The sequence below is a fragment of the Anser cygnoides genome, chromosome 21 (assembly GCF_040182565.1).
Source record: "Anser cygnoides isolate HZ-2024a breed goose chromosome 21, Taihu_goose_T2T_genome, whole genome shotgun sequence".
In the NCBI taxonomy this organism is placed as follows: Eukaryota; Metazoa; Chordata; class Aves; order Anseriformes; family Anatidae; genus Anser; species Anser cygnoides.
Window position 1 is genome coordinate 5252520 of NC_089893.1, and position 17071 is coordinate 5269590.

The 17071-nt window shown below is 53.1% G+C and overlaps 1 protein-coding gene across 3 annotated transcripts in view; it reads left to right on the top strand.

The window, feature by feature from the left end:
• The window catches only part of GRIK4 (glutamate ionotropic receptor kainate type subunit 4), a 170424-nt gene extending 154846 nt beyond the window's left edge, over positions 1-15578 (top strand). For 2 of the 3 annotated variants that reach the window (XM_066981111.1, XM_048063409.2), the window contains 8 exons: positions 681-794; positions 5641-5750; positions 7842-8015; positions 8374-8539; positions 10350-10575; positions 11881-12009; positions 14526-14644; positions 15095-15578. In XM_066981111.1, the coding sequence (XP_066837212.1) occupies positions 681-794; positions 5641-5750; positions 7842-8015; positions 8374-8539; positions 10350-10575; positions 11881-12009; positions 14526-14644; positions 15095-15460 (1404 nt within the window). In that variant the 3' untranslated portion in view covers positions 15461-15578. Of the gene's footprint in view, positions 1-680; positions 795-5640; positions 5751-7841; positions 8016-8373; positions 8540-10349; positions 10576-11880; positions 12010-14525; positions 14645-15094 lie in introns of those variants that run through there. The other variant, XR_010826147.1, reaches the window with a different exon arrangement.
• The last annotated feature ends 1493 nt before the right edge of the window (positions 15579-17071 follow it).

Here is a 17071-nt window from a genome sequence, read left to right on the forward strand (position 1 = left end):
AAATGTATAAGAGAATGGAGGAGGTTTCATTTTTATAGAAAGCAATTACCGACATTAAAAGAGCTACAGTAATAAATATAATATTTAAAATTCAAATTCCTTATCTATATTACAAGGGTATTAACGTTGGAATAAATTTTACACACACACCCCCCCCCAAATCTCATTTGGTTTGCAAGTCAATCTGGAAATTTTTACGCCAGTCCTCCGAATTTTTTGGAGTCTGAGCTGCAATTTTGGGAGTCTGGGTTTGGCAGGCTTGTAAACTTCACGACTCGGGGTTTGTGAGCAATAATGGTGCTTTGTTGTGATTTCCTACCTACGGTGCTTGCAAGTAACAGCAGCCTTGTCTGGAAGGGAAGGGGGCGGCTGTGTTTAACGGGGGCTTTGGAAGCGGGAGGCTGCAACCCACAGCTACGGAGATGCAAAGAGTGGTCCGGAGCACGAGGTGGGTTATGCTTTGGGGTGCCTGTGTGAAACACGCTGGGTGAGCATGGACATCACCAGGAAAACTCCTGCTGCTTTCCCCAGAGCCAGGTTTTGCCCTGCAGCAGACGCACCCCGTCCCATCGGGATGGGACACCCACCTTCCAGGAGCGCATGGCCCTGGGCGTGCTGTGCCCCCTTCCCTGCCTCTTCCCAGACTCGGGGTCCTCATCTCTGCTCTCCTCTCTCTCCAGAAAGCTGATTTGGCAGTGGCGGGGCTGACGATTACTGCGGAGCGGGAGAAGGTGATTGATTTCTCTAAGCCATTCATGACTTTGGGAATTAGCATTCTCTACCGAGTTCATATGGTAAGCGACTTATTTTATAGCCATTTACGTCCCTCCATTATTTGCATGCAAACGCGCCTAGTTACAGAAGAACAGTGAATGACTCATAAAAATATTTTCTTTTCCTATTTAAACACAAATGTGCCGGACATTTATTTTCTTTTTCACCCCGTGTCAGCTCGGTGCCTTCAGTTCCCGTTGCTGAACCTCCAGCCGTGCTGGCTCCCTGCTGGGGCACAGCTCGGTGCTCCCCAGGGAACCAGGAGGTCCCCAGGGTGCTGCTGCCTTGCAGGGGGGCTCTCGGACACCCTTGCTCCTGCATCAGCTTGGGGGGGGGGAGCGCCCAGGAGGAGCTGTGCAGCTCCAAGCCCCCATTTCCCAGGTGTTGCAGAAGGCGAGCGCGACAGGACGTCCTTCTGTTCCCAGCCCATGGCTTTGCAGTGTGCTCTGTACAATGCCAAATGGGATGAGAATTACAGTCCTGGTCTCCTGTCAGCTCAACAATAGCAGCCAAAGGGATAAAACAATTAGAGCTGCCTCTCCCTGCCCCCTCTCTCCCTTCGCAAGGCTGTTGGAGATGCAGTGTTCTGCACGAGCATAAACAAACTTGCGCATGCATCTCTCCGCGCTGAGTTGCTCCTGCCAAGAACAAACAAGTAATTAAAATCTAGTTAAAATTCCATTTCTTCTGGTACGTGCAGAATTTAGGATCAGTAGTTAACCGATCAGAAAGAGACAGACCCTTTAGGCTTCGGCAGCTGTGAGTTACTGTCCCTGCCCTGCTACCTTTCCCTTCCCACCGCCAGTTCCCCCATGCATCTGGGGGTGTTCCTGCCAGCGTCACTTGGCTGGGATTATAATCGAGCTCCTTGCTTTCTCACATGGGTTTTAAAGTCTGGGGATTGAGTCCTGTGTGTGTTCTGCCTCCGATCAACCCCACAACCTCGAGCGAGGTCCTGCTCCTCGAACGGCGTGAGGCTGATGGGGAACCCCCATGGCAGGGGGGTCCCCAGCTTCTCCTGCTGCGCTGAGGATGCTCTCTGAGAGCTGGGCAGAATTAACTCATTAACCTGGTAGATATGTGTTTAACACGGAAAGGCTCCTCGCTCCCATTTTCCTGGAAGGATGGGGTTTGCAGAGCAGCTGTGGGCGGCCGCCCTGCCCCTCCCTTCCCTTCCCCACCCCAGCAGACGTCTCCGCAATGTCAGAAATTGCAGCTGACGTATGTTCATCGCGGCGCAGCTCAGACGTAGGCTAATAAATAACCACAAACGTGTCTCTTGCTGAGGAGTAGCCTCTGTGCCCTAGTCTCCTCCCAGCGTGATGACATTTTATTTTAATTTCCGTATAACTCCGCTTGCAAATGCTTTCTCCCCCTTTTCTCCTCCCCACCCACCCGGCCCAGCCACCACGCTGCGCCTCTTATCACACATAACCGAAGATGGCAGCTTTAAATGGGGCTGTCATTTTTCTCAATTCCACTCGTTGTGATATAATCAAGTATGGATTTCTGACGCGGGGGCTCTAATAGGCTTTCTGACTCGCGGGCTGCGAGGAGAAAAGGCTCGCTTTGTTTGTTGCCTTCCCATCCTGGTGGGCCCTGCGGAGGGCAGGAGGTAATGACAGGTCCTCCTTGGCAGGTGCCTGCTGCTTTTTTTTCCTGCGCGGAGGTATGTTGGGAGCCTGCTTTGTTTGTAGCACACACTTGGTTTTGCTCACACCTGCCTCTGTGGAAGGGATTGAGGGACCAGGCTGCACGTGATCCTCGGTCATCAGCCCTGAAAACCTTTGCCGTGCTCTCCCTTGAGATGGGAAAGCGTCGATGTAGTGAGCACGCTGGAAGAGCTGAGCTCAGGACAGGTGAACTGAGGCTCGAAGGGGCTCTCTGACTGCTGCAGAAGATGCAAGAACTGGGGGGACCGATGCCACAGCTCCTCCCCAGCCAGTCCCTCCAGGCTGTCCTGGTGAGCGCATGGTGCTGGGGGGCAAACAAGGAGCTCAAGGTGTCTGCCACGAGCCTGAGCACCGCTGAACCCAGCAGGACATTTGGTTCCTCCTCTTTTCCCTGCATGTCCTGCACAGTCAGGCTCTGACCCCAATATCTGCCCCCTCCAGAAACTCACCTCCTGCCTGGCCTAGCACGAGGACTTCCAGGAACCCCCGAAGAGGGTGAGTGAATCCCTCTTGCCTCCGTCTGAGGATCTGCAGGAGGCCTTCATCAATTATTGGGCACTTTGAACATTTCTATTCCAGGCAAAATAGCTCTTCCAATTAACAACGCTGTACTGGGACCTGCTAAAAATATCTGACAGACACCAGATATTGTCAGTCCCATCTTCAAAACAGACAGATAAGAGAGAGTTTGTGCCCTCCGTGGGAACAGAATATCTTTATTCTTATCCACGACTGTGAATGAAAAGAATATGTAGCAGCAGCCTGGAAATGACTGCAGCTGAAGAGAAGCAGAACTACTACTGCTGCAAGTCACAGGAGAGACTCACTGCCAAGCCTGGAACTTCCAGCTTCCAACGCAATTTCCCTAATGAGCGTAATTTATTGACAAACTGCCCCGGAAACACGGAGAAGACGTTGGGGCCCTAATTACAGAAAGGGACTTTGCTACAGGAGCATCTCACGAGGGAGCCGCGGCTGAGGCGCCGACGATGCCTGGGAATTCCCTGCTGGCTCTGGGATGCCGGGCAAGGATGAGCCGCTCGGAGCCGATTTATTTTGGAGAAGCTCCCATTTGCTCGGCTGAAGGCAGGAGGTGCCTTCCCACCTCGTAATTCCCCTTTCCCAAGCTTGTATCTGAGCTTACAAACCCCTGTGGAGGGAGAGGCAGCGGAACGAGCCTTGCTCTAGGTGATAAAGGGAATTAGGGGTGCGTGGGGCACTCAGGAGAGCCGTGTGGTTGCTGAAGAAGCTTTGGTAACACCTACCCTTGGCTCCCAGTTGGCATCACAAGTCAAAAATGGACACGGGAAGGTGTGAACCACTGACTCCTAACTCACCTTTTTGTTACAAGGCTTAACAAGCCAGAACCTCTGAAAATACTACTGTAGATCCCAGCCTCCAGCTCCTCTTGTCCTTAAGGATACAGGGACGAGATGTTACGGAGTAATTTGTAGGGCAGAGTTTGCTGTAGAAGGTTTCAGAGATACTACGGTCCCAGCTGGTGACTGGAGCTGAGAATATCGCAGTATCCTAGATATTTTTGTCAGAGGAAGGTCTCTGTGCAACAACTATTGCCTTTTCTAGCAACATCTCAGTCTTCAGAAGAATTTCAAGACCTTGTGAAATTCAGTTTTTGCATAAGTGTAGGAATATTTCAGTAGTAAAACAGTCTTTTTATAGAAAAGAAGGAATTTAAAATGCCCCTCTTGTCTCTGTGTAAGGAAACAAAACTCATCTATGTTTCCTGGGGACTTTTTGTGAAAACAGAAAATCGTTCACTGCCTTGGGATTAAGTGCACTTCTAAAATGCTTTGGTCTATCCAAGGCACCGGGCTTGCTACAGCAACTGGAGTGAGGTGGGTTTTGTTACCAGCTGCTATTTATCAGTTTATGTGTGCCACGAGCAGAGGGAGGCAGTGGATTACAGAAAAATGAGGGCTCCAGACCCTAAAGCCTGAGGTTTTGTGGTGCAAGGACTGACTGTGCTCACCTGCGCACAGCCTTAACGAATGCTTTTAGCCCCACATTAGGAGTTGTGAGTTTTTGCTGGGAGCCTTTTGGAGGAGACAGTAAGCGAAGAAGAGTGCTGAGCCCGATGAATGTCGCCTGAACACGGTGGGAGAGGAGCATCAGATGTGCCCGGTGCCTAAACAAAGCGCGTTCTGCTCCACGGAGGTACTACAGACTGCACAGAGAGCTTTTTGGGGTTTCGTTTTCTTTACTCCTGTGGCTTTTGCTCTCTTTCTGCCTCTCCCCCGAGCGGCACTGAGTTTGCTCAGAGATAAACCAGTGCCTGCTTCCCCCCCCCGAGGAGGCTGTGCCGCAGAGGAGCAGCGTGCACGGAGCTGGTGGCGGCAGGAGAGATGCTCCCAGCAGAACCGGAGGTGTTCAGCCTGCGAGAAACTTCCAGAAATCGATCCTCCCTTTGTTCCAACGTCACTAAACTCGACGAGATTTCGGTGGTGGCAGCGTCCTTGTGAAACTTGGAAGGTACTTTGGGAGGAGGAAGGTGTTCCTTTCCAAGGTGGTGTTGCTGAGGTAGAAGCAGGAAATTCTGACGCATCCTGAAGATAAAAATACCGTGTTCTCGGAGATAAAAGTAATAATTTTATTGAGTTTTGTACAGCAGGAACATTTCAAGGCTGAAGAAAGCAAGCCAGAAATATTGCAAAAGGGTGTTTTTTTTTTTTTTCTTTTTTGCATTAAAATGTTTTCTCCCCACTCTGTCGCTCCCACCCACTGCTGGCACCCAGGGGTGCCCCTTCGCAGCCACCACGTGCGGTGTGAAGCCTGGTGGGTGACCCAGGGCTCCCCCCTTGCAGATCCCGCAGGCGAGCAGGGCAGCGCACCCTGCCAGCGAGGAGAGGGCTGCGGTTGTCATGCCTTTCCATCAGTTCACCTGCTTGTTTGCCTGGAGGAACAAAAGCCCTTGTTTTTGTAGGGGGAGGAATGGTCTTAGGAGAGGGATCCCAGCGGGGAGCTGCTGCAGGGCGTGCTCGCTCGTGGCCGTGTCTCACCCCCGCGAGACTTTTGCAAATCTCCATTTTCTTTCTTTTATTTCCCTTCTGTCGCTCCCAGCCACTGTCACCATCAGGCCAGGTGTGTCTCTTTGTCTCCTTTTAAGAACGAATTGCTCGATTTATAGAAAAAAAAAAAAAAAAAAAGCTCAAACTCAGTTTTGCTTCCCTTCTAGGGCCGCAAGCCTGGCTACTTCTCCTTCCTGGACCCCTTTTCCCCCGGCGTCTGGCTCTTCATGCTGCTCGCCTACCTGGCCGTCAGCTGCGTCCTCTTCTTGGTTGCTCGGTAATGTGGCCGCCGCCGCCTTTCCTTTCCTCGCGGTGCCATCTAGCGTCACGCTCCCAGCCCCGTGGCGAGGGGCTGCACGTGGGCACGTCCCCAAGGCCACCAGCTCAGGGGTCGCGGCAATAGGGGCAGGGTGGTCCCAGCCCCCAGCTGGGGACGGGGACTTTGCTGGGAGAGCATCACCCGGTGGCAGCGCTGGGTGGCCACGGGCATGGCTGGGATGGGGGGGGGGACAGGAGCGTGCGTGGCCCCCGTGGTGCCAAAAACTGCCTGGGAAGAGCGGGACAAGGATGGGGATTAGGGCAGGGGCTGTGCAAACGGTGCTGCTGGCTGCGGGTTCTCAGATGGCAAGAGAGAAACCCAACGGCGTGTCTCAGCCACGAAGGGCAGATGCCGGCGAATGCGTTGAGAGATTTTAATGCGAACTGCAGGACGTGTGTCAGTCCTTCAAAACGCAGTGTGTACAGAACGGGGAAGTTCATCAATATCCCTCCAGAGCCTCCCAGCTGACGTGCAGAGCCTCGCCTGACAGCTCTCAGTTCAGATTCCCTATGACTAATTTAAATCAGCCTTAAAAAAATGTCACCGAGCGCTTTGAGCTTCTCTGCGGCATGTCTCCCATCGAGGCACCGGGTCAGCGCTCCAGGGGCCGTGCTGCGGAGCTGCCTGCCCTCACCTTGTGGCAAACTGCTGGATTCGGGTGCCACGGACGGGGCTTTTCGCTCTCAGGTAGGCTCTGAGCTGGAGATGCACAGCGAGGTGTGCTCAGGGCTTGAGCGCTGCGTTGGGACGTGGTTAATGCCCAGTCCTCGTTACGAAAATGGAGCTGTGCTGTCACTTGGTCCCTTAGCATGGCCGAAGTCGTCATGCTGACAGGGCTCTAAGGCTTTCTTTGAATCCCGTTACAGCCTCAGCAGCACGGTCCTGAAGAAACCATTGAATAATGCAGCCTGGCACGCTGCAGACTGAGATGTGGTGCCCTTCCACCCCCTCTCCGCGTTTTAAACATCCTCCTCCAGCAAGGTGCCTCTGCCTGGCTTCCTCCGGAGGCAGAGGTTTGGATGCTGAGCTCGGCCGTGAGGAGCTCCTGACCCTGCAAACTTCAGAGCGCTGTCCCAGCTCAGTGCTTGTCTTACTGCCAGTCCTGGGCCCCAGCACGAGGTCTTCAGGAAATAACCTCCGTAACCAGCACTGCAGTGAGGTGGGAGAGGCAGGGCTGAAAGCTAACAGCTTTTTGGGTGAAATGCTGCACAATCTGGCACAGCCCTGCAGCTGTATTGCAGTATCCCCTAAACAAGCCGCCCAGGAACCAGCTCTGCTAACAATTAGTGATACAATGAACCGCAGCGTAGGATTTAGACGACTTTCTTAGCAACCAGGGAACCGAGGTTTGAAAACAGCCCAAAAAGAGAGCCGGGCTGCCATCACTTCAGTGAAGTGCTGTCACTTATTTCAGATTCCCACCCCTGTCCCATCCCTGTGAGTGCTGAAAGCTTGCGATGCTTTGAAACATCAGCACTTGGCTTCAAACCAGACCTGGGACCTAGATCTAGACCTTGCTGGGGCAACCAGACCTTCTTGGAGCAACCATTTGTGACAATTCTTGCTTGATGATGATGTTCGGCCAGGTCTCACGTGTTTTGCTTTGGAACTTGCCATGGATGCTCCTTCTCTGGCAGGGAACGCAGCAGGAGATGCCTGATTTCCATTCTGCATCGAGACCATGCGCTTCTGGAATTATGATTGCCGCTCTTGTCTGCATTACAAATTCACACGTAGGCCTTCAGCCTCCCCACAGCCCTTGGCCAGGTTTTAGCACAGCCTCTCGAAACTTTCGCAAATCTCACAACAAAACCTCTGGCTCCTGAATCTCAGAGCAAGCATTTCACACAGCTCTGAGCCCTGGGCATCGACTGACAGCAAAGAGTTTCCTCCTCAGAAAAATCTGCTTCCAGGAGAGCTAGGGCTTTTCAGCTTTCCTTTTTTTTTTTTTTAAAAAAAAAAAAACACTTTTTTTTTTGCTGTTTTTCACCCAAGTTTCACCCCGTTTCCTAGCAAGTTACCTGAGCTACCTGTTATTTCTCCTGTCAGGCTGACGCCGTATGAGTGGTACAGCCCCCACCCCTGCTCGCAAGGCAGATGCAACCTCCTCATCAACCAGTACTCGCTCGGCAACAGCCTGTGGTTTCCCGTCGGGGGCTTCATGCAGCAAGGCTCCACCATCGCCCCCCAGGCGTTGTCCACGCGCTGCGTCAGTGGAGTCTGGTAAGAAGGTCAGCCTTCCTCGAAAGGAAGGCAGCCCTCGGGGTCAGATGGAGAGGCAGGGGACGGGGATGGAGGTCAGACACAGCCCATGGAGAAGTTTAGGTTGGAAATGAGGAGACATTTCTTCTCAGAAAGAGCAGTCAGGCATCGGGACGGGTTGTCCAGGGAGGTGGTGGAGTCACCGTCCCTGGGGGTGTTCAAGGAAAGGTTGGACGTGGTGCTTAGGGACATGGTTTAGTGGGTGACATCGGTGGTAGGGGATGGTTGGACCAGGTGATCTTGGAGGGCTTTTCCAACCCTAATGATTCTAGTCTCAGCTCACTGTCTCTCTCACTGTCCTCGCTTCCTCTTTCCCTAGGTGGGCCTTCACCTTGATCATCATCTCCTCCTACACGGCCAACCTGGCAGCCTTCCTCACCGTGCAGCGGATGGATGTCCCCATCGAATCCGTGGATGACCTGGCTGACCAGACAGCCATCGAGTACGGCACCATTCACGGCGGCTCCAGCATGACCTTCTTCCAAGTAAACCCCATTCTTCTGCTAAGCGGAGCAGGGGGTGCGGAGGGCACCCTTCGGTCAGCTTTGGATGCTGCCCCAGCCTGCCAGGCCTCTTTCTGGTGTGTGGCATCCAGGTTTCTGGCATTGAGGAGACATTCGGGGAGCTCCCTGGCTGTTTGGTTGCACAGGGCTAATTCCACCACGTGTGGCGACGGGGTAAATGGTGGAGGTGGCACAGCAGAGGCTAGGGAAGGTAGGGATTTGTAAGGCAGCAGCCAGCATGCTTTTGGGATGCTGGAGGACTGGGCTCAGGACATCTGTGCTGGACCCCAAGGGAGCAGACCTTTCTGCTCAGACTCAAAAAGTGACTTAACGTTTGGAGTTCCCCACCACGTAGGTGAGAAAGGGGTGCACATCCCCGTGTCAGCGATGGCACAACGTGGTCCTCAGCAGCCGAGCATTTGCAGTCGGATTTCCACGTCCCTGTGCATGTTGGATGTGATCTTAGCTTCTCTGTGAGAGTCCCTCAGGTTGGGTAAGCAAAGAAATGTTTGCAGTCCCCTGGTAGGCCAGCTTATGGAAATGTGCTGGTGCAAAGCGGAGTTTGCATGGGGTCAGGGGCACTGAAAACACACAAGTCAAGCGTGTGCAAACTTGATACGTGCTATTTAGCCCAGTTTCATTTCTGGCTTCCCTCCTGGATTCAGAAGGGAAACAAATGAGTGAATCTTTTCTGCGGTGCTCTGATGGTACACAAAACTGCTCGAGGATTATTTGTGTATTACATGTTGAAATACCAAGAGGAGAGAAAGAGAGAAAGCTTTTCTCACTTCTCTTTTCCGCTGAGTCTGAGCTGAACTGGGAAGAAGCCTGAGAAACATCTCAAGTGAGCCTGAGCTTTTCAGCCTAACTTTCTGCCCTTCAGGGGTTTGGCAAAAAGCTACTTTTAAGCAGAACGTCACACCTAAAATGAGCTGAAGAGCCCAAGTGAATAAAGTGTCTGTGTACGAGGCACTCGGTTCTTCCCAGGCAGACTTTGAAGGCTAAAACCCTGTCTGTGGCTCTGCGCTGCCTGGTGCGTGCTGGAGTAGCTGGTGGGGGGAAAGAAACGAGTGCAAGGTGCTCTCGGACCATTTGCAGCCCCGTTTGCAAGGATCCATTTGCCTCGGGTGTCAGGGTGGTGACTCAAGTGCAGCAGTGGGCTGAGCAGGCATGGCCAAGGCTGTCCTCACCCCGCAGCACCCATTGCTGGAGCACCTTGCTTTGTGTCCAACCTACGTTCAGCCAAAAGCCCCCAGTTCTCATAAGCAGGCACTTCGGTTCCCTTTTGCACCAAAATCCCGATTCAGGGAACAGCAAAATCCGGAGAGCTTTGACTCTGTGCCCAGACCTCAGTGCTCTTCTCGGGCTGGCGGTGTCTGTCTCTGGTGGCCTGCTGAGCACAAGGGCATGGGAAGCGTTCAGCGGCTTAAAGAAGCCATCCGTCAGCTATTTCTTCTGGCTTTTTTTGGTTGTTTGCGATACAGTTACGGAAACTGCATTTTTTGCAAACTGAATTTATGCAAAGAGACGTGATGGAACTAATTGGGATTAGGTATGCATTTCATGCCCAGCCTTGCCAACAAAGTCGCAAATCCACCAAGACATTTGGGCCTCTGAATCTCGTTGGAATAACTGGAGGTTAGGCAGCCGCGTGCGAATCAGGCACCAGATCTGTTTCGACTCCTTTTTCCCATTGTGAAAGGGGACCCTCATTTTACAGGAGGGTCTAATTCGGGGTGTACATCGCCTCAAGGTGCTCCCGCTTATCCATGCTTGCCTTCTCTCTCGGCAGAACTCCCGCTACCAGACGTACCAGCGGATGTGGAACTACATGTACTCCAAGCAGCCCAGCGTCTTCGTGAAGAGCACGGAGGAAGGGATCGCGCGCGTGCTGAACTCCAATTACGCCTTCCTGCTGGAGTCCACCATGAACGAGTATTATCGTCAGCGCAATTGCAACCTCACGCAGGTCGGGGGCCTTCTGGACACCAAGGGCTACGGGATTGGCATGCCCGTCGGTAGGCAGTGAAGACAAATTCTAGTCCTTCTCAGCTGTCAGCAGAGGACCGGAGCATTTGAAAAGGCTGAACCGGCTCTAAGGCCGAGGTCACGTTTCACGGCTCTGCCCAGGGTCATTTTTTTTAAACTCAGGAGGAAAATCAAATGCACTGCAGCTGCCCTAGGTGCACGCTCAGGGCCAGATGTGCGAGACCCTGCTCTGGTCCGGAGCCAGGTGACACGTGACTGCGGCTCTTTAAATGATTCGTGTGAAAGATGTTTCAAAATTGCTGCTTATTTTCTGCATACATGCTCTTTGCTGACTGTTTCCCTTTTGAACCAGTGGTTTTTGAATCGTTTTGTGCTTCTCGCTTCACCTCTGAAGTGCTGTAAAAGTAATGCTGGTGCAACTCCTGTAGTGTCTTAACAGCTGGTGGTTCTTAAAACTCCCGGACAGAGAGAGAATTGGACGATTCAGTCCTATCTCACCTACTGATCAGGTTCCACCAAATGCAGGGCTTTTGTCTTTCAAATAGGAGAGCCAACAAGAGAAGCCCATCTCCCAGGGCAGCAAGGAAAAGGATGTAGCGGTTGTTATCCAAAACGATCGCTGATCTTTGGGTCAGTCTCTCAGGCTCGACGCCTGGTCCCTGACCTCTGAGCACCCCGTGTAGCCACACAAAATTGAGCTGAATGACGCAAGAACCCTCGCACAGGCAGCTACTATAGCTTAGCTGACATGAGTAAGCTTGTAAAGTCACGGTAACCCGATCGTGAGTACAGATCTGTACTTTCATGACTAAATTTGTTCTGACATTGTCTTGTTAAGCAGTGAAATCGTAGCAGGTAAGAGGAGCAGAAAGCTGCTCGCCGGGACAATAGTGCAGAGTTACCAGGAGAGCTGCTGCCGTTCCCACGGCCCTTCTTCTGCAGCTCTGGCCCCAGGAATAACGGGGCCTGCAGTGGGGCTGGGTGCTGAGCATCCTCTCCCGTGAACATAGGTTGGATCCAGCGCCGTTGCAGTGCACCAGATTGAAACAGGAGCCTTAGAGCAAGGCTAGCAAAGCTCTCCCTGGCTACAGACTCCTTTAAGTGCCGTATGTGGGTCTTGGGGTGCAGGCAGAACTGCTGTCTGCAAGTGAGGTGAATTTATGGACAGCCCCAGCGGGGGAGCAGTGGGTTTTGAGGGCTGGCACGGAGCAAGAGAGCTCCCAAGGTGCCGGGAGGAGCGTTCGGGGCAGGCTGGTGGCAGGGCAGCGCGCGGGGCCGAGCGGGAGGCAGGCGGGCCGGAGCGGTGCCTTAGCGCCTGCCTCTTGCTCTTGCAGGCTCCGTGTTCCGCGACGAGTTCGACCTGGCCATTCTCCAGCTGCAGGAGAACAACCGCCTGGAAATCCTGAAGCGCAAGTGGTGGGAAGGAGGCAAATGTCCCAAGGAGGAGGACCACAGGGCCAAAGGTACGCTGCGCCCCCCGCCCGTGGCTCACCGTAGGGACCAGGAGGTAGGAGCATCCCCGGCAGCGGTGCAAGGATGAAGGTCCGTCTGCACGTGTGCACTGCTGGGTTTTCCGCCAGAGAGTCGCTTTTTCCCCTTCTCCTGACCCGAGGTTCCTTCCTTCACAATTCAAGGAGAAAGCCAAACAGCTCTGCGGTGCCTCATGCTGTGTGTTTTTGCCTGGGGCAAAGATAGCGGAACAACCAAATGACAAATATTGGAGGCATATGGAGGGGAAATTAGCTTCTAATGAATGTCTGCAGCATTACATGGGAAAATGGATGGCTGAAGGGATCAGACCAAAATCCTGGGTTCCTGCAAGGGAGATGGATCTCCACCGCAGGCCCGCTGCTTAATGGCTCCGAGTGAAAGCGCCTTTCAGACAGCTGGGGGAAGGGACACAAGGACTTTATTGCTACATCTGTAAACTGAGGAGCAAATTCTTTTGGGTAATGCTATGCAAATTGCCATAAAAGCTACCACATTAGGCTGATGTCCCAGCATGACAGCAGTTGCCAGCTTCCCGCAGTTGCTGCATTTTTTCGTTTTGGCAGTCGCCCTTTCCTCGGCGAGCATTTTCTATGAGGCCAGCAGTGCCCAGTCGCAAGGCGAGTCCTCTGACCTCTCCGAGTGCAGAGACAGAGCCGAGCCGGCTGCACGACTGTGCTCGTGTTTTCCTGACGATACAGCAGACGTTGGGCTGTGCATGAAGCTTGTGAGCTGGCTGGATGAGGCCCCAAAGGGATGGGGTGCTGGTTATCCCTCCTGCTGCCCCGCACGTAGCCGTGGCTTGGAGGCAGGAGGTGCTGGGCCAGAGCAAGACAACTGGCCTCAAGGCAAGGTGACAACCTAATAAAATAGTTGGTTTGAAGGCAAGCAGGAAGGATAGAGGCTCTTCTTCCATGTACCTAGTGAACAGTGGAACAGGGATTGGAGAAGGTTCTTGTGGTTTGTTTGCCTCGTTAATAAATCCCCAGCTGTATCCTATCAGAGAGAAAGCGTAGGTGTTCTCAAGGATTTGGGCAGGGACGTGGTAGAGGGGATAAAAACTGCCCACAGAGGAAAGAAATCCCTCTCTGGTAAGCTTGGGAACGGGTATCTGATCTGACACCCAGGTGGAACCGTGGAAGGATGAAGAGAGACTGATCCTGGCCTTAAATTCAAATTTGAGAGATGCTGGGAGGAGAGGATGGCCTTTATCTTGGGTCTAAACTGTGATTATGGGATATGTTTTCTGCCCTGTAATTGCTGTCTTAGTGGAAACGTCTCTGCGATGGGCTGATTTACAGAGTCACTGGATTGCTCTGGAGGCAATGCCAAAAGAATGATGGAGAAGGAGGGAGAATTGTGACCTCTTATGTTTTAGAACAAAACAGGTCAGCGATTTACAAGGATTTTGGTGAGATTTAATGTCTAAAAGCCATGCAGAGATTAAGTCAATAAATCATTGATTCTTGCACTTTGATTTAATGTTACAGAGGGGAGAGGAAGGTTTTTATAGATGCTCTTGTTGAGTAATGGCCTCATACCGTCACCTCGGTGCAAAACACCACATGCTTTTTAGTAATCAGCCCAATCAGGAGCCCTGGCCACTTGAGACCCAAACCCAAGAAGCCGAGGAGAGCAGAACTGGTTTTTGGGCAGCGTGCGCTAAGAGGCAGGCACTGCTCCCTGGATCTGCTCCTGCTGCAGCACCCTTTCGGTCCCATTCTGCAGGGCTCAGGCAGTTTTGGGGGGACAGGAGTCGTGGTGGGAAGCAAGGTGACATCCCTGGCACGTGGGAAGCTCGGGGTGGGTTCTTGAGGGCTGGGTTTTCCCTCCAGCTGTGAGGTTTCTGGAGCACAAGCTGTTTAGGACAGGCAGGTTTAGGACCAGGTACCCCTGGGCAACATCCCCACGTGGCCACCAAGTCACATCAAACGGCTCTGGGTCGTGGTCTTGTCTGGAACCTCTCCCTGCTACTGCAACACAAGCAGCTGTAATCATTTTTCACCAGCACTTTGTAATGCGATCAAAGGAGGTTTTCTTCGTACCAGCCTCCTTTAAAGCCCTTTCTTGTCTTCGTCATCTCTGCCTCCTTAACAGCATTGCTCATCTGCTGTCGCAAAGTTCAAAGCAACTAGAGCTGGGTGAATAATTTGCAGGGATTAATGTACCCGATTGATCTCCCGTTTTTTCCCCCCTGTTTTCGGTTTGTCCACAAATTGCTTTGTACTTTCCTCCAATGTATTTGCTGTTTATCTGCAAAATCATCATTTCTGAGAATGCGTCTTCGATCGTGCAGTTATTGCAAGTCATTTGGTTTGCCATCTGAGTCATGCAGCCAGCTATTAATAGGACAGTGCTGGCTCCGTGGTTTTGGTCTCTGGCTGGGTGTGCGCAGTGCTAACAGCAAAGGGTTGGGATTTCTGCACAATGATGCCTGCAATTTATGTCGTGCCTGCCTCCCCACAGCGCTGTCTCTTCTGCTTTGTTTTAGGCCTGGGGATGGAGAACATTGGTGGAATCTTCGTGGTTCTCATCTGTGGCTTAATCGTAGCAATTTTTATGGCAATGCTGGAATTTTTGTGGAGCCTTCGGCACTCTGAGCAGTCAGAGGTAGGACCTGAAAGTGTCCCGAGGGGGTAGAAGTACTTATGGTATTCCTAGTGCTGAGACCTCAGCTCTGGGTAGGGGTCTGAAGTTCAGGGACATCTCACGTACACCTTCATCCTAAGATCGAGGCTGTAGGGATGCTCCAAGGGCTGTTGAAGGGATCAGAGGTGCACAAGATCCAGGTACTTTCCCTGGAGGCTGGAACATCTGAGAATTTCTGCCTCCGACAGGTTTGGATCCCAAGCTGATTTGGAGATCCAGAAGGGTCTCCAACAAGAGGTGGAATCTCTTGGGCTAAAACAAACGTGAGGGTCCAAGTGCTGGTATCAAAATCCAGTGGCCAAACTAGAACTTGATCCCGTAGCATTTTGGCATCGGGATCCAGAGCAGAGGCAGGGTGGCTGGGCTTGCAGCACGGTTGGGTGAGCGGCGGGTCCTGGCTCTGCCTTCCAGGTGTCGGTGTGCCAAGAAATGGTGACGGAGCTGCGCAACATCATCCTCTGCAAGGACAGTTTCCACCCCCGTCGGAGGCGAGGGGGGATGACACGGACTCGCCCCGTTATCCCCGAGGAGCGCCGAGCCCGCAGCACGACCACGCTCAGCAACGGGAAGCTGTGCAGCGGGGGAGAGCCAGACCCCCTGGCACAAAGACTGGCACAAGAAGCTGCCCTGGTCGCCCGGGGCTGCACGCACATCCGCGTCTGCCCCGAGTGCCGCAGGTTTCAGGGGCTCCGGGCACGGCCGCCTCCGGGCTCGCCCGCGCAGAGCGAGGAGAGCTTGGAGTGGGAGAAGACCACCAACAGCAGCGAGCCCGAGTAAAGCCGGGGGGCGGTTGGGGGGAGCCGGGGTGGGCCGAGAGGGTCCTGTTCCATTTTACAGAACACGGACTTGTACAATGTCAAACTCGTTTTTAAATTAAAAGCAGTTACCCAGCTTCTCCAGAGCACGGCAGACCGCCTTGGGGCTGACGCACAAGCCCGGCCAGAGGGTGGGCTTTGGAGAGGACGCGCGGCTCGCCAAAACCTGAGGCACCAGGAGCGAGCTCCTCTGGCTGGGCTGCCTCCAGCAGCCGTCTCCACGCAGCTCCCGGGTGGGAAGGAGGGGACGCGGCGGGTAATTCGTGTAGCAGACATCGCCCACCCGGGGGGCGAGAGTTCTTCTTGGAGCTTCTCCATCCCAGGCCAGCAGGAAGGCCGCTGTCTCCCCATCACACAGACTCACAGGGGGGGTGTTCGCATCGGGCGGGGGGAGGGACTTTTTCTTTGCTGTGGACGAGGGACGGGAAGGGAGGAGTTATTATTTCGTTCCGTTTCGTTTGGGGTACTCCAGGACCTAGTCTCCGAGGCACCAGGTTCCAGGTGCTAAACTTCTCCCTTTCTAGAATGGGGCAGGCGGCCTGAGAGAGGGAGGAAGGGATGGGACGTGCTCCCTGCGAGGAACAGCACGTGCTGAAAGTCCGTCTGAGGAGTTGTTAACGTACATATATATATATACAAATATATATATATACATAGATATATATATATTAAAATGCCAAAAACCAACCAACCAACACAGTGAACTCAAAGAGGCCTTGAAACGCCTGGAATTTCAGGGGTTCTGTGTCTTTCGTTTAGTTCTGGGGTTATCTTTAGCTTTTTTTTTTTTTTTAAATTCCCTTCTGTTTTTTGGGGTGTGGGTCGGGGAGCCCTTTGAGGAGGGGGAAAAGAGAGCAGGGAACGGGGTGGGAGCACCCTTCCCACCAGCTCCCCTTGCCCGTGCCCCACGCAGCGCCCGGGGCGGCTCGCTGCCCGCGTCCAGCAGCGACGATGCCGCGCGCGGCGTTGGAGAAAACCCATCGGGGTGGGATCTCGTGCGAGGACAATATTCACCTCCCTAGCAACAGCAGCAGCTCGCCCTCCGCTTGGTGCAGACGTGGGTTTCACGGCGACGAGTTGAATTTTCTGATTGAAAAAACAAATTCTATGCAATTTCTGATTGTAAAAGGGAAGAGAGGAAAATGGAGAGGGGCAGGGGAGATAAAGCCTTGAGTGAAGGTACATCCTGTTCTCGAATTGTTTTCTTTTCTTTTTGTCTTGAATGTACTGAAATAAAAGACGTCCTTGTATAATTATGCTTATTTTCCTCTTTTCCTCCCCGTCCACACTCACAAAAGTCACGAGACGGCTTGCCTGGGGAGAGACCCAGCTGGGAGGGAGGAGGTGCTGTGGCTGTCCCAGGGCTCTGCTGCCTGACTGCATCCGCGCCCAGGGTGCTGCCATTATCTGTACCTGAATGGGAACAGGAGAAAACAGAAAAAAAAGTAGCTACAGCCTTCCTAAACCGGTTAACCAGTGCTGAGGTTTAGGTGCAGCAGGTCAAACCCGTGGTGTTAGCGCCTGCAGGAGCTGCTGCTTCTGAGGCTGGGCAGGGAGCGATGCCCTGCTGGTG